General features: G+C 35.0%; 1 protein-coding gene across 2 annotated transcripts in view; it reads right to left on the bottom strand.

Moving 5' to 3' along the window:
- The window catches only part of AGTPBP1 (ATP/GTP binding carboxypeptidase 1), a 132,112-nt gene that overhangs the window by 59,858 nt on the left and 49,081 nt on the right, over positions 1 to 23,173 (bottom strand). For both annotated transcript variants that reach the window (XM_072959195.1, XM_031676616.2), the window contains exons 9-13: positions 21,330 to 21,367; positions 18,096 to 18,304; positions 16,164 to 16,341; positions 6,225 to 6,322; positions 2,758 to 2,874 (exon numbers count right to left, since the gene is read on the bottom strand). In XM_072959195.1, coding sequence (XP_072815296.1) covers positions 2,758 to 2,874; positions 6,225 to 6,322; positions 16,164 to 16,341; positions 18,096 to 18,304; positions 21,330 to 21,367 — 640 coding nt within the window. The remainder of the gene's footprint in view (positions 1 to 2,757; positions 2,875 to 6,224; positions 6,323 to 16,163; positions 16,342 to 18,095; positions 18,305 to 21,329; positions 21,368 to 23,173) is intronic.

Raw genomic sequence — 23,173 nt, 5'->3', positions numbered from 1 at the left:
TGGCTGAAAATTGCGTGGCCTATCTTAAGACGATAATATAAAAAAAAAGAGAGAGAAAGAATGAAAGCAGGAAAAAATCAAGACATGGCGCTGGAAACATATCATTTAGAAATACAGGGATTAACTTCAAAAACATCCTGAAAGTTGACTGCAGGAAACAGCAGGTGGGAAGGGAACTACAGCTTTTCCTTTGAACTATGTAAATGATTAAACTATGTAAAACTGACTCCTTCAACTCTGTCCATGCATAACTTTAATAAAAAGCCAAATTAAAAAAGAGGGGGAAAAAAACATAAAAGTCCATAAGGTTAGTGTCATCATGCTACCCCAGATGTACCAAAAAAAGAGCCGTGAAAATGCAGAATTTTGACACTTCGAGTATCTGCTCTCAAGAAACAAAAGCAACTAAAACTATAATTGTCACTGTCACATCTGTCATAATCATAGTTTTAAAAGCATGTGTTAAGGTCCTCTCAGAAAGTCTGTTGATAATTACTTTAACAATTCCTTATGTTGCCTTCAAATGCACTCATTTTGCCGCCATCTGGCCATTGGTTAGTAGCTCTAACACATCTGGAAACAAAGTGGGTTGGTGTTCAGGATACAAACACACTCATCAAGTAACCGTGAGCTTCAGCGGTTGACGTTGAAGGTGACATGTAAATCCAAGTGGAAAAAAGTCATAATCAAAATTAATTTTATTTATGTTTAATATCTCATAGTCTGCCTGTATTTTGATATGATGATGGCTGGAAAAAATTCTTCCAAACACTTCCTATTTAGAACCAACCAGTATTTTTAATTCTCAAAAGTATATCACTTAAATATCGCTGCCTATATATACTTCCAACACACTTCAAAAAATAAGAGACTAAATAAAGTATTTGAATAGTTCATTCTCTGAAACTTAAAAATAAGGAAGAGTGTCAACACAATGACTTTAGAAATGATGTTCCAATTATGTACATAAAAGACAATGTGCTATTTCCCATAACATATGCTATTACAGAGCTAACTCTTCAACTTTAAACTTTGTGGCAAAAGAAAGAATGCATTAATAAATACGTACTGTCTGAAATACCTGAAGGAACTCTTTTTGCTTAAGCACAATAAAAAGGGGCACTCACCTGGGGACACTTTTCAGAGCTCTTACACTCAGACACACCTGTCTCTACCATCTGATGCCAAGTCAGCCAGAAGTAGGAGCCTGTTCTAGGAGGAGCCAAACTAAAGGACAAGTTAGCCAGCTGTTCAAAGGTGCCGAGCAGGAAACCATCAAGGGTACCCTGTTCTGGGTGACGAACTAACAGGCAAGCATACAAGAGCTCATCATCACAGTCTACAAGAAAGAACTGACCTGTGAAAGAATGAGAATCAAAATCCTGGCCTTGACATCTATTAAAAACCTACTCTTCTCCATCCCCACTTCAAAACTCCTACAGTTCTTAATCACATTATATAATTCTCATTTGTACACAAATACTGAAGAAAACAGTGAGTTCTCCACACAATAATCAATGCCTTTTCCAAATCCCTTCCACAGTATTTTTTTCTAATTTGAATCAGCAGTATTTGTTACCTCTGGGGTTTTATTTTTAAATAGGTCTTAGCTTGGCACAAAAGTGTTACAGGAACAGCCAGATACTTTCTGAAGGTTGCATGAAAGAAAATCACCCTGTATCCTTCTCCAATGCCTCTGCCTACCTGCTGCTTTTTCTTTTTGACAAACACCCGCTCCTTCATTCCTGCCCTCTTTCTACTATCCCTGATTTCAGCACACCTTCCAACACACCCCAGATCTATGGGGAGTACCAAGACACTGGGGGGACGGGAGAGGGGGCAACCTGCTGCTTCTACTGCATCCAAAGCTCATAAGATCCCAAAGAGAGACCTGAATAATCAGAACTGTGAAATGTAAACATTCGCCAGCAAGTATTTCTCTATTTGTATTTCTCACATATAGCTTCACATTAAAGTCTTTTGCTTTAAGCAACTAGGAATTAAGTATATAGAACTTGGGGGGGGAACGGAGGCTTGCAGCAAGAGCTAAATAAACCTGAGATTATCTGGTCCAAACCCTTTATTTTAGACCTTAAGATCCTGGATAGCTTCAGGGACTTATTCAAGGATCCCCGAAAAGTGAGCAGCAGAGTGAGAGGGGGAAACTAGATCTACTACTTGCCATCAATTCACTTTACTTGCTGGGTAATCAAGCTGAAAAATTACACTCTAGGAAACAGACGAAGGTAAAAAAATGTTAACAAGAAGTCACTCTCCTCCTGAAGCGACTAAGATTTAAAGACTTCAAGTTGTCCTCCACTTTCCCCGACACTCCGTGATTATACGGTGATTCTCAGAACAAATAAATCCTCGTGTATAGGCAACACTTCTAATTCAGCACTTTCTCAGCTCTCGTCTCCCCTTAGCTGAATGCAATGGATAAAAAGAAGGCTTTAACTTGAGTCTGAAATGCCATTTTAAAGATTATTTTTTAAAAAGAGTAAAAACCTATATCAACTAAAGTGATAAACGAAAATGATGAAAAAATAAAAGGCGAGTCCAAAAATTAAATGACCTTGTCCCCTCATTTTACAGATAAGCAATTTACAGCTCAGAATGTTGAAGTAATTGTCTAGTCTCACTCAGAAAAGCAACACTACCTCCATTTTTAAGACATGAAAACAGTGATTATAGGTCTGGGGAAAAAAGAACACTTTCTTAAAATGAGTTAAGATGCTGAATTTTCTATATTTATACCTGAAAATCAGCAACAAGCTCAGGGAAAAGGTGTTCATACATTTTAAGCTCTTCTACTGTTCGTCCTGGTTCTTGCTGGGGCTTTAGTTTGTTAATATCCGTTTCAATATCATCATTCTGCAATAATAAAAATGGTATGTCACCAATTAAGAAAAACATAAAATTACAAAATACAATGTCAGGTTTAAAGATTTCCCAATTATTAATTACAGGTACATAGAGAACAATCACTGCATAAAGACTGTATTAATTTCATTGTAAGTTAAAATTTGCTTGCATTTTTTTTTTTGGTTGTTGTATTGTTATTTTGGTTGTTTTGTTGTGTTGTGTTTTTGTCAAAGGTTATTCTAATATAACATGGTATCCGGGCTCCTCAAGATAGAAAAACTAACACTAAGATTAAAACTAAAGAGCACTCCCCTCAATCTCCCTGTCGTTATCTTGCACATACTAAAGGGCAGTAAAACTTAATAAAGCTAAATTGAAAAACATAAGTATATGATGGCAGCGGTGATAATCAAAATAACTTTTACTGAGCAATGAAAATATGTGAGGCACTATGCTAAGGATTTTACCTGTATCATCTTACTTAATCTACATAAGAATACTATGAAGTAGACAGTATCATTACCTCCACTTAATCGAAGAGGAAACTGAGGAACAGAGAGGTTAAATGGCTTGCAAAGAGAGGAGCCAGAATGTAAAACTAATGAGTGATTCTAAAGCACGCACTCAACATAATGCGCTGCCTGCCTCAAGGGAGGCTAATGGTGATCACGCGCCCTTACGTTCCATGGTCAGTAAAGTTCCCTTAGAAAAACCCAGCATCACCATTCACTCTGTTTTTCAGGGGAAAAAAAAAAATTGAGAAGTGAAACAATGGCCAGAAATGATGTCCATGTCCCTTTGGGGAAAAAAAAGGGGGGTAAATTTAAAGAAACAGGACCTCAGAGAAACAGGACAGGTATGCGGGATCAATTTGATCTGTATCTGCTCAAAGCGCTGATGCGCACTGTGAAGGAAAGGCAAGTGTCAGTTTACCTACAGTCCAAGCTGCTCTCTAGGACCCTCAACAGCTCTGGCCTCACACAAACAAAAACCCATCATTACCTTCCCTGATGGCTAGAGAGATAAGACAACTTACTAATTTTCAATGGGTAGTCAATTTTAATTTTACATTTATCTTAATATCAGCTTAAAGTACTTATTTCTCAGCCTTAAATTTATTCTACTAAGCTTCAATCCTTAAAATGTCTTATATACATGTATCTGATATTTATATATTGTAATATTAATTTGTCATAATTATTGTCAAGTAATTTTAAAAGGAAAATATTATGTATTTCTCATTTTTCATATTCAGCAATTTAGCTCTTATTTCTTCAACCAATAGAAAGATTTTCTCCATTGCCATAAAAATAGACAGGTTTTACTTAGAGTATCTTATTAAATATTGTATCATTGTGTAATTATTATTACATAAATATATAATTTCATATATCCTTAAATTATGTATTAACGAACCCAAAATATGTAATTTTCTTGATTAGCATATATTAAAGCGGATAATGCTTTCAAAATAACAAAAACATTTTCAAATGTATTCCTTTCTCTAAACATACTAGTTCAATATTCAATATTATTTTATGAAACTATATGTAGCTTTACACAGTGGCTATTTAAAAATTTTTAAATATTAAAAAATAATATTTAGTATTGCACAGTGGTGAAGAAAGCAAACATTCACATCAGACTGCTTTATTCTGAATCTTGGCCCCACCTCTTACAAGCTACACTGATAACCTTTCTGTGCCTGTTTTCTATCAGCCCTGTAAAGCAGAGGTAACACCACCACCTACCTCACAGAATCACTGTGAGGATTTAATGGTTACTACAGGCATGCCAAGTTTCAGTTGCAGACCACCGCAATTAAGCGAATGTCACAATAAAGCGAGTCAGATGAATTCTGGTTTCCCAGTGTATGTAAAAGTCATGTTTACACTACACTGTAGTCTATCAAGTATGCAATGGCATTATGTCTAAAAAAATGTAAATACCTTAGTTAAAAAATATTGATAAAAAAATGCCAAGACAATTACAATAGTATCATCAAAGATCACTGGTCACAGATCACCATAACAAATGTATTCATAATGAAAAAGCTTGAAATATTGTGATAATTAACCAAAATGTGACACAGAGACATATAGTCAGCAAACGCTGTTGGAAAAATAGCACCGACAGACTTGCTCAATGCAGGGCGGCCATAGACCTTCAATTTGTTAAAAACGCAGTATCTGCAAAGCACAGGAAAGCAAAGTGCAATAAAACAAGGTCTGTCTGCATATGTGAAGTGCATGGACTGGCATAGGATTAAGTGTTCCATAAATTCAACCTATTATTTCTTCTTATTATTATAACTGTGGTGTTAAGGTAAATGGGGAATATGTGAGCAATCTCAAAAACCCCAATAAATAAGGTTACCAACATTCGCATTTTTTATAGATATGAATGTCATAAAAGACAAAAAAATCTGTAGAAATGTTCTAAATTAAAGGAAACTTAAGAGACAAGGTAATTAAATGCAATGCCTGATGCTAGATCCTATACTGAAGAGGGGGAAAAAGCCATATAAAGGACATTATCAGATCAACTGGCAGAATGGAATGTGGATGGCAGATGAGATAGAAATGGTGCAGCACTACAGACTTATCAAGCTGATAAGTTATCTAAGAGAGTACAGTCAGTCCTTTGTATCTGCAGGTTCCACGTCCTCAGATTCAACCAACCACGGGTTGGAAATAGTAAAATATTAAAAAAAAAATTCCAAAAAGTTTCAAAAAGCAAAACTTGAATTTGCGGCATGCTAGCAACTATTTGCATGGCATTTACAACTATTTACATAACATTTATATGTTTTAGGTATTCTAAGTAACCTGGAGATGGATGACTGAAAATATATGGGAGGATGTGTGTAGGTTATGTGCAAATTTTATGTCATTTTATATAAGGAACTTTGCAATTCAGTAACGATTTTTGTCCATTTCCTTCTCCAATTAACTAAAACCTAAGAATCATTACGTAAACACTAATTCTTACCAAAAAGCCATCAGTTCTAAGATGATTTCCCCACCATTTTTGTGTCCCCAAAAGACTGCTGAAAGAGGAAAAGGTTGCCACTTCAGAGTCTCAAACCACTTCCCTTCAAACTGAGATTTCCTTAGACTTTAAAATCTAAGTTAGAAAAGTTAGACAAAGTCTTCCTGGTCAGAGGCCCTTTTCAGACCAGTGCAATCAAAGCAACATTATTTTCCCTTTCAGTAGCTTAGTATCCATGGTCATCCATGATAAAAAGATGTGGGCAAGACAAATTAATCTACCAATAGCTGTATCTATTGACCCAATCCTTGTTTTACAACTGTGTGTACAATTTATAAAGTTGACTAAAGACTGGAATTTATACCAACCTTAAAATTTTGATCCAGGTCATCTTCAGTTTCGGTTTCATTTTCAGCTTCTAAATCAATATCATCGTTGTCATCACTTTCATCTACTACGTCATCCACTGTGATACAAAACGTGCTATAAGTAGGTCAGAGGGAAGCACTCTACAACATGCACATCCAAAGGCAGAATGTTATACATAACACTGGAATTTCAATCACCAAAGGTAAAGTAAATGAAATTTCCTTATAAAAAATGCCTCTAAGGTTGTCCCAGGTGCTGAAAAACCTATGAGATAAAGTGAGAGTGCTTTAAAATTTGGGAAAGCACTCTAAAAATGCATGGGCTTTTTTTTTTTTTACTAATGTTGTCAAGTTTCTAAAAATTAATAATGTCTTATGTTACAACAGCCTGTATAAAACACCTTGTTTCCTATTTTATGATAAATTTCAATAACGCCTTTTACTCCCCCTTACAACTCATTTTCCATTTATTTCATGCACTGTGTTGTGTGCTGGGAATTTTTTAAAAGACGTGTAAATATATTCCCTGCCCTCAGGGAGCTCATGAAGTTAATGAGAGAAAAGAGCAACAATATAAAAGATATACATTAATGAAGGTGCACAGCATACTTAAAATGCTATGGGAAAACAAGGGGTGGAATCAATCATTGCAAACTGCTTGCGGCCAAGCTTATAAGTGATCACTTCACAAAACAGGTAATAATTAAGCAGGATCCTGAAGAAAAATATAGCAGCTTCCTGGATAAACGTTAAGAGTGTGTGAGTGTGGCTTTTAAGAAGAGGAAATGATAATGTGAAAATAAAGACTTGAGATGATGTCTTTGGAAAATGGTAAGTTAATCCTGGCTTGTGTGCTTGAAAAAGTACTAAGAGAAACAAATAAAAATGAGAAAATGAAGGGTATGCTAGGCCACAGAGTTTAGGTGTTTAAGCTATGGGAGATAAGTACTGGGGATTTTCAAGAGGAGAACGGTTTAACTAACGTTTTTCAAACGATCACTCTGGCAGGTGTGAGAAAGGAAGAATATATGTGGAGGGGGACAAATTAATAGAGGAAAAGACAGTAACTGTCTGGACCAACACAGCAGTAATGGGGACAAAGAATGAATATGCATCAGAGAAATACTCCGTGAAAGGCCACGAGGGCTATGGATGTGGAGGACACAAGGAAAGAACAGAAGTGCACTCTGAGGGTACTCATGTAAGTAATGAGCGCATTAAAACAAAGAAGAGGATATTTTTAAAGCCTATTTTCCTAAACCTTTATTTTTTTACTCTATTAAGAGGAGTAATTGACAAACACATATTGAAAGTCTACAATGTGATAATTTGATATATATTGTAAAATGATTACCAAGATGAAGATAATTAACAGATCCATCACCTCACATAGTAACACTGTGAGCACATTGTGTGTGTGTGCATGTGCGCGTGCATGTGGGGAAAATGCTTAAGCTTTACTCTTGGAAACTTTCAAGTACACAATACAGTATTATTAACTATACTCACCATGCTGTACTACAGATCCTCAGAACTTAATCTTCCTAAAACTGAAGATCTATATGCCCTTTGATCTCATCACCCTCCCTATTTAGCATTCTCCCAATCCTTGGAATCCAATGTTCTGTTTCTATGAAATCCAATATTTTTCTTCAAAGATTCTACATGTAAGCGATACCATACAGAATTTGTCTTTCTCTGGCACGCTTCGCTTATCATACTGCCATAATGGCCTCCAGATTCACCCGTGTTGTCGCAAATAGTTGCATTTCCTTTTTATATTGGCTGAATTTTATACATATGGGTATGCTGATGCCTCAGCTCAGAGACAGAGTGGCTCGGTGGACTCCACCTTCAGCAATGCAAATATTCCAGGATTTACAGAAGAATTCACCACAGAATTCTTTCAGGTTCCAAGCTCTCCTAGCATGTCTGTGGTTATTTCACTTACGCACAACTCTTCAGCAGCTTCTGTGTTGTTTAAAGCAAGATATATCTATGTCTCCATGAATCGTCCTGTTCAAGCACTTGTCAGGGCTCCCACACAGTTATTTATTTTTCCCTGGTTGATCCTGTTTTTTGCTGCCATTGGTATGAAACACCCAGCTGTGGCTGGTACAAGCTGTCCCTTCATTCAGCTATAACTTGTAAACCAGTGATTCCCAATCTTGTTCAAGTTATGACACTTAACCATTGATTTGATAAATTTATTTGATTTTATATATATATGAGAATCACTGTTCCTTTACCCGTTCATCCATGGAAGGACATTAAGGTAGTTTTCAAATGTTGAGTATGCAGAGATCTCTTTAAAATGATGATTTTTGATTCCTTTGGAATATATACCCAGGAGTGGTTTTGCTGGTACAACAGTTCTGTTTTTAAATGTTTGAGGAACCTCCCTCCTCTTTCCCATACTAGCTGTACCATTTTACATCCCCACCAAAAAGTGTATAACGGTTCTGGTTTCTCCAAATCCTTGCTATTTGCTGTCTCATCTTTTTGATAATAGCCATTCTAACAGGTGTAAGGTGGTATCTCGTGATTTGCTTTGCAATTCCCTGATGATTAGTGATGTATACCATCTATTATACACCTACTGACCATTTGTACATCATTCTTTGGGAAACTCTGCATGCAGAAACTTATTTGTAAGTACTTTGTTGTTTTTGATGCTTCTGTAATGGGACTGCTTTGTTAACGTCTCTTTCAGACAGTTCATTATTAGTGTATACAAATGCAACTGATGGTTTGTATATTGATTTCATATCCTGTAACTGTACTTTATTCATTTATTAGTTCCAACAGTTATTGGTAGAGATGTTATAGCTTTCTGTAGGTAAGATCATGTCATCTGCAAACAGAGATAATTTCACTTCTTCCTTTCTGATTTGGATGGCTTTTGGGTCTATTTCTGGCCTAACTGCTACAGCTAGAATATCCAGCATTATGCCAATAGAACTGGTGAGAGTGGACATTCAGCTTTTGTTTTTCTGGGGAAGTCTTTCTCTCTCTTTCATTTCTAAAGGACAACTTTGATGGGTAAAGTAATCTTGATAGATATTATTTTTTGTTTGAGCAATTTGAACACTTCATCCCACTCTCTCCTGGCCTGCAAGGTTTCTGCTGAGAAATCTCCTAGTAGGCTTATCAGGATTACCTTGCAGGTAACTAGTCTTTTTTCTCTAGCTGCTTTCAAAATCCTCCCTTTGCCTTTGATTTTTAAGAGCTTGATTATAAATGTCTTGGTGAAGATCTCTTTGGGATGAATCTGTTCGGAGATCTTTGAGACAGCCATATATCTCCCCACATTTGGTAAGTTTACAACCATTATTTCTTTAAATAAGTTTTCTGTTCCTTTCTCTCTTCTCCTTCTGAGACTCCCATTATACAGAAGTTGTTTCATTTGATGGTATTCCATTATTCACATAGGCTTTCTTCACTCTTTTTCATTCTAGACTTTTTTTCTCTGACTGGAAATCTGCCTTCAAGTTCACAGCTTCTTTCTTCTGCTTGCCTGAGCTTGATATCGAAGTTCTCTACTGCATGTTTCATTTCATTCATTGTATTCTTCAGGTCCAGAATTTGTCTGGTTCTTTTTATGACTTCCTTCCCTTCACTGAACTTCTCATTTTGTTCATGTATTGCTTTCCTAGGTTCATTGAGTTATTTGTCTTCTCTACAATCATCTGAGCTTCCTTAAAATAATTATACTGAATTCTTCTTCAGGTAACTCACAGATCTCTCTTTCTCTAAGTTCAGCTATTGAAAAGTTACTGTGTTTTTGGCAGTGTCACGTGTCCCTGCTTTTCCATGTTTCTTCTGGTAGTTCTGCACTGATGTCTGCGCATTGGAGGATGCAGTCAACTCTTCCAGCCTTTCAGGACTAGCGTGGGAAGGGAACGACTTTCACCTGAAGATAACTGTGAGTAGTATGAAGCCTCTTTGCTTCCTGGGAAGGCACAGTGGTGGTGTCTTTATGCAGCTCCACCAGCTGAGGTCAACATCAGCACTGACCATAGGGGTCTTCTGTGGCCAATACTATGGACGTCCTTAGGTGGCAGGGCTGGCTATGGCAATTGGGATCCTCAGAGGCAAAAAGATGCTGGGGTCTTCCTGTACTCCTTTTTTTTTTTTTTTTTTTTTTTTTTTTGCCTATGGGAGTAAGTTCTAGACAAAGGGATCCCTCTTGGCACATGGTCTGAATGCTGGCACTCAGAGCAGTGACAGAGCCAGCCAGGGTCCCACAATCAGGTACCTATGGAACTACCTACCGCAATGCCTGGGTTGCTGCAGCAGTTGCACTGGTGTCTAAGGTGCAAGACTATGCAGATCTCTCATGGAAATGAGGTATGGAGCTCTGGGGCTCGCTGTAGTGACTCCACCTGGGGGAATATGCTGCAGCAGCATAAGCCCACAGCAATAGCGCCATCCTCAAACGGTAAATGCAGCAGGCGGGACTCCAAGCTGCTCTGTCAGCTCTGAATTTGCTCTGGTGGACACCTGGGAGACCTCAGCAACAAAGACGATAAACACCCACAACAGTGAGCCTCGCTAGGGTTCTCCTGCTCTCCTTTTCTAGTGAGGGAAACCCTCCTGGTGCCAGGCTGCTCTGGACTAGGGGATGGGGTGATGGCAATGAAACACTTCCTGTATTTTTCTACATGGCCAACCAACAGTTTTGAGCTCTGCAGAGTTTCTGATATTTCTTCAATGAAGTCCAGCGCTACCCCTGAGATATTTTCATCAGTTGGTAGTTGGTTATTTATTGTTTTTGCTGTATTTGCAGGGGAGATGAGCAATGGGACCTCTCACCCCTCCATCTTACTGATGTCACCTTCTTTAAACTCTTTACTACTTCTGTTTCCAGTGTGATTTATTATAGTGAAGATTATAAACTCCTCCCCACCCCCAAATGTCTGTTCTCCTTTCCTTCATTCTAGTAACAGAACCTCTGAGTTTCAGCTAGAGGGTATAGATTCCAGCCTCTCTCACAGTAATTACAGCCATACAAGCTCCAGGTCACATTCTTTAAAAAGAAAATTGCCCTCTCCATTTTCTTTCATTGCCACTGTCCACATGCACAGGAGGAAACCACCATAGGAGATGATGAAAACAAAAAGGACCTTTTTCGTTTGATGACCTGGTGAACAGAGCCCTACTGTCCAGGATCACCTGCTCATCTTCTGGATGGACATGTGAAAATTTTGTCTTGTGGCAGTGTAGCAAAGGGGCTCTGGAGGCAGCACATCGGGTTCAAATCCTGGTTCCTCCATTTACTAATTACTTGACCTTGAGCAAGTTACGTAAGTTATTTGTGTCTCAGTTTCCTTGTCTATAAAATGGAGACACCCACACATGGTGTTCTCATGAGCCTTAAAGGAGTTAACATAGCTAATGTGCCAGGCAAAGAGTATGTGCTATAAAAATGTCTGTTATTACTACTGTTGTTTAAGTGGTCCTGTACTGGGTCATTCTGTAAAAGCAGCTCAGTCTATCCTAAATAATAGTTACCAAATTGCTTGAAATTCCTTTGGAAATCAGAGCGCAAAAACTAGGTATGTATATTGCATATGCTAACCTGGGTCTATTTATGTCAATGTACTAACAGCAGTTATTCATGGATAAACAAGGGAAGAACTGACATTTGGAAAAAGAACTGTTAGGGAAAAAAAGAAAGGGACTGAATTCACAAAAGCCTACTGCAAAGAAGAATGATGACTCCTTGGACAGGGAGAAGGGAAAATGTAGTCCAGTATCAGATAGAAAATATGTTTTTAACTTTTAATCAAACCTTTCAAATATTTTCCTTTACATGGTATTTTTCCTCTGGTTTCACACTCCAGATGTGAATGCCATATAGCTTAGGGTGTCTGAGATCTTCTTTTTCTATTGCAATGATCTATTCTTGTACCGTCCTCAATAAATAGTATCAATTACTACAGCTTAACCTCACAATTAAAATTAGAAAATAAAAATCATCCTTCTTGTTAGTTTTCAAAATGTCCTTGGCTCATTCACAGTAAAAAACAAAAATACTTGAAAAACATAAATGTCTATCAACAGGAAACTAGTTAGATAAATTATACTCTGCCTGTACGATGTAATAATTAAAAGGCATGAGTCAGCACTTTCTGTAAGGTTTTGGAAAGTATATTCCAAAGGGTTTATTTTATTGGTGCTACTGCTCCTATGAATGTGATTTACCTTCCTTTAGTGTTTTCTAGCTGTTCCTGCTTTTTGCTGATACACACATATACATATATGTATACACACATACACATGGCACACAAAGGAAAGCTACTGAATTTTATCTTATAAATAGTACTTCATTGAACTTTTATTTGGTTTAAGACCAAAATCATTTTATAATTGATTTGCTCAGATTTCCTACATAAACAGTAATATCTTCAACAGACACTGATAAACTTTATCTCACTCTTTGAATGATTAAAAACTATTCTTTCCCTGTCTTACTGGCTAAAAAGAATGTTAACTAATAATGGTTGAGAGAGGGATTCTTTCACACTTCATAACTATTCATGATACTGGCTACTGATTTGAGTTAGATAATACTCAGCTTGCTTGGAAAATATTCCTGGATTCCTTAAGAAATTTTATCTGGAACTAACGAATTATTTTTATCAAAACTCTTCATGGTACTTATTAAGATAATCATTGGTTTCTTTCTTTGATCTATTGATAAATTTTAATTATAGTCTCAATATTACAATAAACTTATTTTCTTAAAGATAATCCTTGCCTTACCAAGGTGCCCTATACATGAAAAACACTGCTCAATTCAATTTGCTAATATTTTAGATTTTTACATTTATTTTCACAAGTGACAATGATCTATAGGTTGTTTCAGGTTATTCTTACTAGGTTTTGATTTCAGCATCAAACTAGCTTCTAAACTTTCTCTTTTTTCCCTATGCTCTGGAAAATAAAGCATAGGAAAATTTCTTGAAAGTTGAGAGAGCTAATCTATAAAATCATTGTTGTTTGATGTCTTCACTGAAGGCAACTTGACTGCATATTCAGTTGCAGGTTTTCTACTATTTAAGTCAATTTTAGTCATTCATATTTCCCTAAAATATTGTCCATTTCAATCATATTTTCAAATGTACTAATAGGAGTTATCTTTAGCATCCACTTAGACTGATTGGATCTCCTCTATTTAATTTGCCAAGAACATAGAGGTGTATTAAAATCACCCACTAACGCTGTGTTTCTAACAATTTCTCCTTATCATTTGAATGATTATACCTTTATCTTTGTTCTAATATTTGGCACACTTGTTATTATCTAACATGTAGAAAATCATCTTTGCTGTCTTGTTTTAAACATTTTGTTCTGTTCTTATACTTTGTAGGGTAGTAATAAGGTCTTCCCCAACTTTTTTGAGCTGGGAATCACAGATGCACATTTGCCAATCAATCCATTGACTTTCAAGCTTTCCAACTTGTTGCTTTAAAGTTTCCAGGATGTATCACCTACTTAAAATTTTGTTTTAACCCAACCTGAGAGTCCCTTTCTCTTAATAGGAGCATTTTATCCATTTAGATATCTCATTACTAAAATTGACTTGCTTGTTCTTGCTTTGTATTCGGCGCTCTCAGGATTTTGTGTATCTATATGAAATTTTCTTGCTTTGCTATAGCAGCAGTGGATGGATCCCTTCAAAAAATGTTTCCAAGAGAAAACATACATAATTTTATATAGGATTTCAAAAGGTTCACAGTCTATGAAGACCATCCATGGCTTCCTATGGTTCAACAGATCCCAGTCTAAGGACCCTACTCTAGATGTTACTTTTACATTTCAAAACACGTATTTGGGCCACTATTTCTATAACTATCATTTTAGAAATGCAAGAATACTATGTTAAGAAATCTATGAATATAAAATTTTAGTCTTTGGGTAAAAGACCCAGTTTGTTATGATAATATATTATATACCACTCGTCAAAAGTTAGTTGATACATTCCAAAATGACAGTAGGACATCTGTTTAATATTACATAATTAACAACTTGTAATGTTATATACAATTATTCTACCATGTCTTCTGCATTCTTGACATCTTAATTCATCACTGGGCTGGCTGGAGTAATTACTTCAGGAAGAGTCCCTGAGCGATATGCTTCTGCACCCTTGTACATCAAAGACTATGTTGCCTTCACATATGGATGGCAACTAATAAGAGTTTAGAAATCTTGACTCAGAACCCTTTTCCTTCAGATCTCGATAGATGCTGCCTCACTGTCTTTGACACTTAATGCTCAAGAGAGCAAGTCTCGAGGCCAGCTTCATCAACAAATGCTAAATGCACGTTTACTATGTCTCATGCAATCAAACAGATACTGAGGATAAAATGAAAGAAAAAACAACAGTCCTGTCCTCATGGGACTTACAGGCTAGCTGGGGAAGGTAAAAAGTAATGAAGCTTGTGATAAATGTAATGCAGCCTGATATATAAGAAAATATCAGAAGACAGAAAGAGGGTATTTTCCTTGTGTCTATGGAGTTGCTATTAGAACCCTTCTCTCACATTTTAATTATGGAAGCTTGTTAGTCAATGTAAGTTTCCATTTCTAGTTCACTGACCCATCAGTCTGAAATGAGGCACAAAGGGAGCCCTCGGAACAGTATTACCTCTGTCTTTTTTCCCCGTGTTTGACATACTCACTGCACTACAAATCAGCTTACTCTGTCTCAGCGAGTATTCTCGGCACTGAGTAAAGAACGCTTTCCCAGTGTTACCACCCGCCGTACATAGAGAAGTCTCACCGGCTTTCTACCGGTTAGACCATCACGTAAACCCCCATAAACCTACATTAGGAGGGAAAGAAATTCCAACATCTCCCTGATTGTCCCTCCTGCTAGTGGCGCTCACCCTGGAGCCAGAGATACTGCATTTCACAGAAAGATGAGTAGAGAGGTGGTGCTCCTCCTAAATCTATTCACGTCTCCACCATGTTTGCTGCATGTTCTACGCTTATTCCACGAGAATGCTCCTTTTAGCTAGTTTTCAGATTCAGGACAAATTTTCCCTTATTTTTATTTTATTTTATTTTATTTTTTTTTACATTTTTATTGATTCATAATCATTTTACAGTGTTGTGTTTCCCTTATTTTTAAAGTCCAGTATAGTACAGGGAAATATATTCACTCTCTTGAAGTAACTTACGGTGAAAAAGAATATGAAAATGAATAGATGTATATTCACATATGACTGAAGCATTGTTCTGTACACCAGAAATTGATACAACATTGTAAACTGACTATACTTCAATATAATATTATATATATATATAAAGTCTGTTGGTAATTTTAAAGGTAATGAAAGAAGACAGGATTAGATCATGGTTTTCACTTAGCTGCCTTAATCAAGTCTCAGACTCAGTCTTAGACTTTTAAACCTTTCCAAGGAAATTTCTGCATAATGCATTTCGCTATTTTATGCAAACTAAACTTGTACTTTAATAATTAAATACTTTAGAAATTAAATCATAACAGTGTACTCTGTGATATATACCAAAGATAAATCTGTACCAAGGATAATACACTAATTATAATTACTTGAAAATTCTCTTAAATCACTTACTTCAAATAATTGCTTTGAATATAAATAAAATAACTTTTTTTCAAAAAAGTGATCAAGTATTTATATGAACTATAAAATAATGTTTCTATGTGGTGTTTAAAGTTTTTCATAATTCACATTTATACATGTAGCACATCCCACATTACTTCCCTTAATAACTCAATCTCAATTTCTTACATTTAAAAAAATATTTATTAACTAAATATAATGTGAAAGTTTATTATGTTCATTAAAGTCTTCTTTGCTAGGGAGATGCAGCAAGCAAAAATAAAGTAGACAGTCACACGATTCCAATAACCACTGAAAGCCAGCAGCGAGCATGTGGTCCTACCTTCAGGGGGTAAACTGTAGAGCTGGGCCACAGGTCCAGTCACAGGAATAACTGGTAACTGGAAATGGAAAGAGCTTTTAATTGTTGGGAGTGGCAGGCGATTTTTAGGGAAACACTTCCTCATGATCAGACTGGAGGTGTTAACAAGAGGATCGAGGGTCCTGACAGCCAAACATTCCTGTTTTTTAAGAAAAGAAACAAAAATAGATAATGTGTCTTTGATGAATAACTGACCCAATTTTACATTGCTTCAGAAAGTAATACATTAATATTTTCAAGAGGCAAACATCACAAAAACCAGTATTTTTAAGGTAATTATAAAAAAGCTTTGACTAATCAGAAGTATCTCTTGGGAAGTAAGAACCTCATACGGCAAATTTAGTAGTAATTTTCCTTAAATATTTTAACAAGCAGAAATCAGTACCATCTTCGGTACCAGAAGTCACAAAAGTACTAAGTAATATCTATGAGTGACTTTAAGGGGGCATTTAGCAAGCCTAGGGCATAAAATAAGAAAGAAAATTAAAGGGAAGAAGAAAAAAGAAAAGAACCAAGAAGGATAGTAAGAAATTAAGAAAGTTGTAAAAAAAAATAAAAAAGGAACGTGCTTTTGGTTGAGCCTTTCTCAGAATTCTATTATCATGCAACAGCACCCCTAAGAGTCGGCTGTTCAACTTATGAATAGCCTGAATATCACAATTTTAAGTTTTAAGAGTTTAATCTGCTATCCTGGTATCTAATTTTGAGAAGGGCTAGTGGATAGGGGATTTAAAACTATTCCATGTAACAGAGCTATTATTACTGACAATTGACATTTAGATGGCACTTTGATACCCTGTGAAGTTTTCAATATGAATCTTCACATCTGACCTGTCAAAACAGATGAGAAATGAAGGCTCAGAAATGTGAAGTGGTGTAAACAAAGTCACCCAATTCTTCCTCACATATCAAATATCCACCACTGTCTCTATTAGGAATAGTAAAAATGATTGATCTAGAAAAGAAAAGCTAAGAGTAAACATAAAATGTGTGCTCATATATCTTAACTACTGTCTTGTGGAAAGAGATTATTGTTGTATGTAAGACCAAGAGGGCACAACCAAGATGGTCAGCTGGAATTTTCAAAAATACAGATTTCTTTCTAATAATTGTAGCCTTGTAAAAACAAAAGGGTTACACTGCAACATCCCCAGTTCCCATAACTGACAGTCTGCCACAGACGCTAGAAAGAATCCTGCTAAGATATTGTCAAGAAGGCATAAGATGGCTGGCAGAACTAGAATCCCTAACTTCAGGTTTCACTTTTGTACCTTCGCAATTTTATTTATTTATTTTTTTAAGAGGAACTATTTTTATTGTTTATTTTATTTTTGGGTTTTTTTGGGGGGGGCGTAGTTAGGTTTGTTTACTTATTTATTCTTAGAGGAGGTACTGAGGATTGAACCCAGGACCTTATGCATGCTAAGCATGCGTTCTACCACTTGAGCTATACCTCTCCACTGTACCTTCGCTATTTTTAAATGTTCTATCCAGAAGGAAGACATTGAGAACACTTGCAAACAAGTATAACTACTTTACCAGCAATAATGGGTTCATGAATACGTATGAGGGGGACAAACAAAACTGAATACAGCCAAGTGCACATCTTAGAAAACATGGCTATATGGAATCCCTTACTACCCAGTGTATAGATTTATACATTTTCCTTTTATCTATGGGAAAAAAATCTCATATTGCAGAGATGCGCACTGAGCACTTTCTCCAACTCAGTCTGAGGTCACGTGTGGGAAATGATTGTGCCTTTTGGGATTTTGTGATTTTTAAAAATATATTTATCATACTTTTTGAGTATTTTTAGAAATCTTAAATTTTCTTAAAAACCAAATCCTATCATTAATACTCTCAGTAATAGAAAGAAAATTAAAAACTCACTTGCGAAGTGTTATAAAGAATTTTCATCCCATTGGCATCAATAAATGCTTTTCTTCCCAACTTGATGTTTGTAACACTTTTCAAACTCTGTAAAATTCCTTTCCGAATGAGCATGTTCCTATGCCGATTATCATGGCGATGCCAATCTACATAAATTGTTAAAAGGACTTGGACATATCCTCTGTCTACAGCTCTCCTGGCATTTGTTTCTTCAACAAAAGAAAATCAAGAAAGAGTATTTCTTAAATAACAAGAGACAGTAGTAGAATAAAAAATATAACCACAATACTGTAATGAATTCATAGCATTCTTTTTTTCAAAAAAAAAATACGGCAACCACATATTTAAATATTATTTTATCTAACAACACAAATATGACAAGTTCCAGATAGCAAATTACAATTTTCCAGAAACCCGCCCAATTACTGTTTTGTGGTTAATAAATACCAAAATATCTTTAATACAATTAAGGCCATATTTTTAAACGTAATACTAACAAAACTTTCATATATTTTAAAACTAATGAATATACTATCTTTGACTATACCAAATGGAATGTATAACCCTTTAACTTACTAGCTGTGAATATGATTTTGTTAAAAGCCACTATCATTATTGCAACTTCTATTACAAACTTTGTGTCCACTGAAATTAACTCCATTGGATTGTAGCTCTTATTACAAATTTTATGTTTCTATTGAAATTCATTATTTTAAATTTTAATTAACCCTCACATTTATATAAATATCCATGTTATCACAAAGCTAAATTTAAAATACTTAAACAACTTTTTAGTAAGTGAAATGTAAGAAACATTATATGATTAGAAGATAGTGCTTTCTGGTCCTTAATTTTTTAATGTATGAAAACTACATCAAAACTTATTTGTAAACATTCCATTTTATTGGGGTAAAATTAACAGAAATAAATTCACAAATATGATTTATTTCATTATTTTAAAATGTTAATGTTTAAGATTTTTAACCAAAAGGGTACATATTTCACTAAGATGGGAGCAAGGGAATCATATTATAGTAACATCCTGAGCCATCCAGCACCACATGGGTGGGCCAACTATAAGGGTGCAAGATGACGTGGAACACCAACCCACCTGAGGCTGCTTAGTTACCGGGAAATACCAATCTCCTCCTCAACTAAGTTTACGTATAAAATGACCCTTGGCTCGGGGCATGGACGCTAAGATAATGCAACAGTAACGCTGGGCGGCTTTTAGCTGCCGGAATTGCTAGTTTCTAAGTGTGCTAACACATACCTAAAACATAAAGACACTGAGATCAACAAACTTATTAATGCCCTCTCATAAATTATGTACGAGCTGGAGGAAACTCACGGCGGGCGGGGTGGGGTGTTTCTTCTGTAAAAGGTTTAATACCTCTACTGTATCTGGAAGAGCTAGTCTGCTATAAGGCTGTGGTGTGGCTATCTACAAAATCAGTTAAACAGTTTTAACTAACAATAGTTTTAGGTATTTTAAATGAATATACACACTTTGTTTATACCAGTTGAGATATACAATTTAGCTTACCAGCTTTTGAGTATTATTAGTAATACTTAAAAGATATGACTATCATAATGTCAATGTCATAATGACTATTATAAGACACTGTGATCACTGGAACTCCTATTACAAACTGCGTTTCCACTGTAATTCCCAACAGCCTAAATGGTATTTATGAGAAATATTTAAATTCTCTGTTAAAGATCGAATAAGAAACTTGCCCACAACTGAAAAACAGATGTCGAGTGACATCCTAAGAGAAGTGAACACAGCCATCTGCAATCTAGGGTCGTTCTACTTGTCAGTTACTTTTTTACCTAATGGAGTAAACAGATATTTGCCTACCATCCTCCTCTGAAGGAGAAGAAGGGAGGAAGGAAAAGGAAGATTACTCTTTAAAACTGAAGATACCAGCATTTCTGTCATTTTAGGCTAATTAATTTCTATAAAATACTTGAAACTTAAGAGAGTTTGGTTTTTATTGATTTAGAATTAGTGACTTCGTCATCTGTGATTCTTGAAAATTAGTAAGCTTTAATAAGAGTTTAGTTTTAATAGCTATTTTAATCTGAAGATTAACTTTAAAATTAGTATGGGCATTGATTTAAATAATTTGAACAACAAGGCAAGGCAAGTACATCAAAGCAAGGCTGTAAATATCATTTGAAATTAATCCAAGTATTCTAATCTTGGCCTAAAGTTTATCACATCATATATGAAAATAAACCTACATGGCTAATCTAATTGAATACCACACATTTCATTTCAAGGACAAAACTGTTAACTGAATTTTATACACTCTAGCATATAATACTAATACCTAAGGTGATTTTTTTTAATTTAATAAATCATTACCAAGTATCAGATTTTCAATCAGTCATTTTCTACTATTCAAATAAACAATTCTGGTCATTCAAACTTAAGGGCAAGTTAGTCTCACCCTTGACAGGAAGTTTTAGGGAAAGATAACATTGAAAGCCATTAATCCAGATCTTTGGGACTGACTGTTAACTGTGGTTAAAAGAAGATGTTAATTTAATCAATCAATTCGAATGGGAGTAATAACAAGAATTAATGTTTAAAATATAGAGACTGAGTATCATGGAGAGAAAAAGCACATAATGTGGATGATTACTCTTCAAAGGCATCATACACAGGACATTTCCTCCAATGCTTCAATTCTGTGTTTTAGTTTATAAATGCATTTAATAAACTGTGTGTTTACATGACCAGTCATTTTTAATGTTAGAAGTATGAATTTACAACAGAAATAAAATTTCTAACACGAGGGTTCTAAATAAAAGTTACACGTTATATAAAGACAGTAGTTGTCTATGTAAGATACTCTTCTTGGTGAATGTTCTCAATGCCATGTTAGCATCCTTTTTAAAAGACGATACTATGCAATATTTACATATTACTTTCCTCTACTAACCAGGCTTTGTGCTTACATAAATAACTTACAAAAAGGAAGTCAATGGACTTGAATAAATTATATAAATGTACAGAATAAATTACAGTTTAATAAACATAAATGACACTAGTTATGATGTGTCTCAATCACGTGTACTAAAAGATAAAATCAACTTTGACATTAAATTATTATGAACAAGCTTTATAACCATAAACTACATCTACATTTCCAGTTTCTTTAACATAGTAGATAGAATACTCAGGAAAACAGTATCTAGTATTTCTAGTATTTAAAAACTTACTTGATTTTAGCAATGCAGCAAGAGTGTCTAAAGCAACCCTGTCAACATGAGAAAACACAAACAACAACAAAACTAGTAAAATTAATCTACAATAGTAAATTCATACAATCTTTTCAGATAAGTAATTAGTATCTACTCCAAATGTCATTCCTGTTACAGTCAGTCACATACGGTGTTTCTCTGTATGCATCTCTTCCTTTAGGTTAAAATCGATAGAAGGAAGACTGAAATATCAACCAAAAAACACCACACACAAAAAAATTTTTTAAGAAGAAAAAGAAGGAAATTCCCAATGTCTAAGTCTTTATATTGGAGGTTAGATGAATGGACTCAATCCCTGTGCCTGTACTTGACCCTGACAGAGTTCACAAAGAGATACTATTAAGAGTCATAGGCTCTGATGCACAAAAAAAAAATTTAAAAACAGGTTCTAATACAAATAAAGTTTGTAACTAGAAAGTTCTATTGATACTTGTAGCCATCTTACTTTGAAGTATCTTAGCTTTATCAAGCAATAATCCTAATAGTTAAGGTGACAACAAATGTAAAATATTTTGAAACTAGGAGGTCAGGGGAGAGGAAGCACGAGCCCTTAACATTTTTCAGCCCTAAGGCACCAAAGAGAACAATAAACCTAATGAATATCTAAAAGTTCTTGCCCATTAGAGGAAAAAGGAATAGGAAAAAAAAAAATTGCAGGTAAGTGTATTTTCTTTGAATATAAATTTGCAGCTAACACAGTGAAATCAATGGCCATTAATCAGCTTTAAAAATACATATAAGCATCACTGTGAAAACCTGTAATTAAAATAATTTTTAGAAAATGAATTCTTGAAGAAATGGCACTTACTTTCAGTAACTTTAAAAATATAAGGCTACATACTACAGTACCTCTTAGGAAGATTTCAACAAGTATAACTAATTTGCATAAAAATATGTACAGTCAAATTTAAGCATTTCACTCAACACTGAGCATTTGTTGAATGCCTACTAGATACCCACAGTAGCAGGTTCTTCATGAGGGTAATAAAATTAAAAAACAAAGGTATTTTTTACACAGATAATTTTACAATGTAGTAATGTAATAAAATGTACACATCTATGAAAAAAAACAACTCAAGAAATTAAAACCAAAAAACATGGTAATAAGTAAATAAAGCTGCATACACATTAGTGGTACACTGTGTGATGAGATGTGGATAAAGGTAAAGAGCATAATCAATTAGAAAATTTAAGACGGATACTGGTTTAAGATGGATATTGGCTGATAGTAAAACCTGAAATAATCCAGGAGTAGGCACAACGTATGTGCTCATTTATAATAAATGCTCATTACAGCAACCCTCTAGAGCAAGATGTTAACAGTTACACTTCGATTTATTGACAGAAATAAAGCAACCATATAACCTTTATTTATGATAACATTTGTAAAATAAAAACAAAAGTTTATGTTCTAAAAAATACAAATTCATGCCTATAACTTTCTCAAAACAGTGAAGTTTTGGTAATGGTGAGTTAAAGGTAAATGAAAATTATAAAATTATATACAGAATGTTCATGGCACCAAATCATAAGTAAGAAACTTTCCATAATCTTATGATACGTGCCAATAAAATGTGCTAAAGGTTGTAAAACTATCAGAATAAGGATAACTTTTAAATTGGTCAAAATTAAACAAAGAATTAAATGGATCTTCTAAATTAAAATGGCAATCTGGGGAAAAAAAAGGAAAAAAGACTTCAACGAAATCTGATAAATGCCAAAAATTGTTACAGGTGCCTTGTATACATGTTTAAATTAAAAAAAAAATCCTAGTCTGTAGAATTAGCACATTTTATGGCTAA

Source organism: Vicugna pacos, chromosome 4 (assembly GCF_048564905.1).
Source record: "Vicugna pacos chromosome 4, VicPac4, whole genome shotgun sequence".
NCBI lineage: Eukaryota > Metazoa > Chordata > Mammalia > Artiodactyla > Camelidae > Vicugna > Vicugna pacos.
The sequence above is the reverse complement of the archived record's forward strand: the minus strand, read 5'-3'. Positions and strand labels throughout refer to the sequence as shown.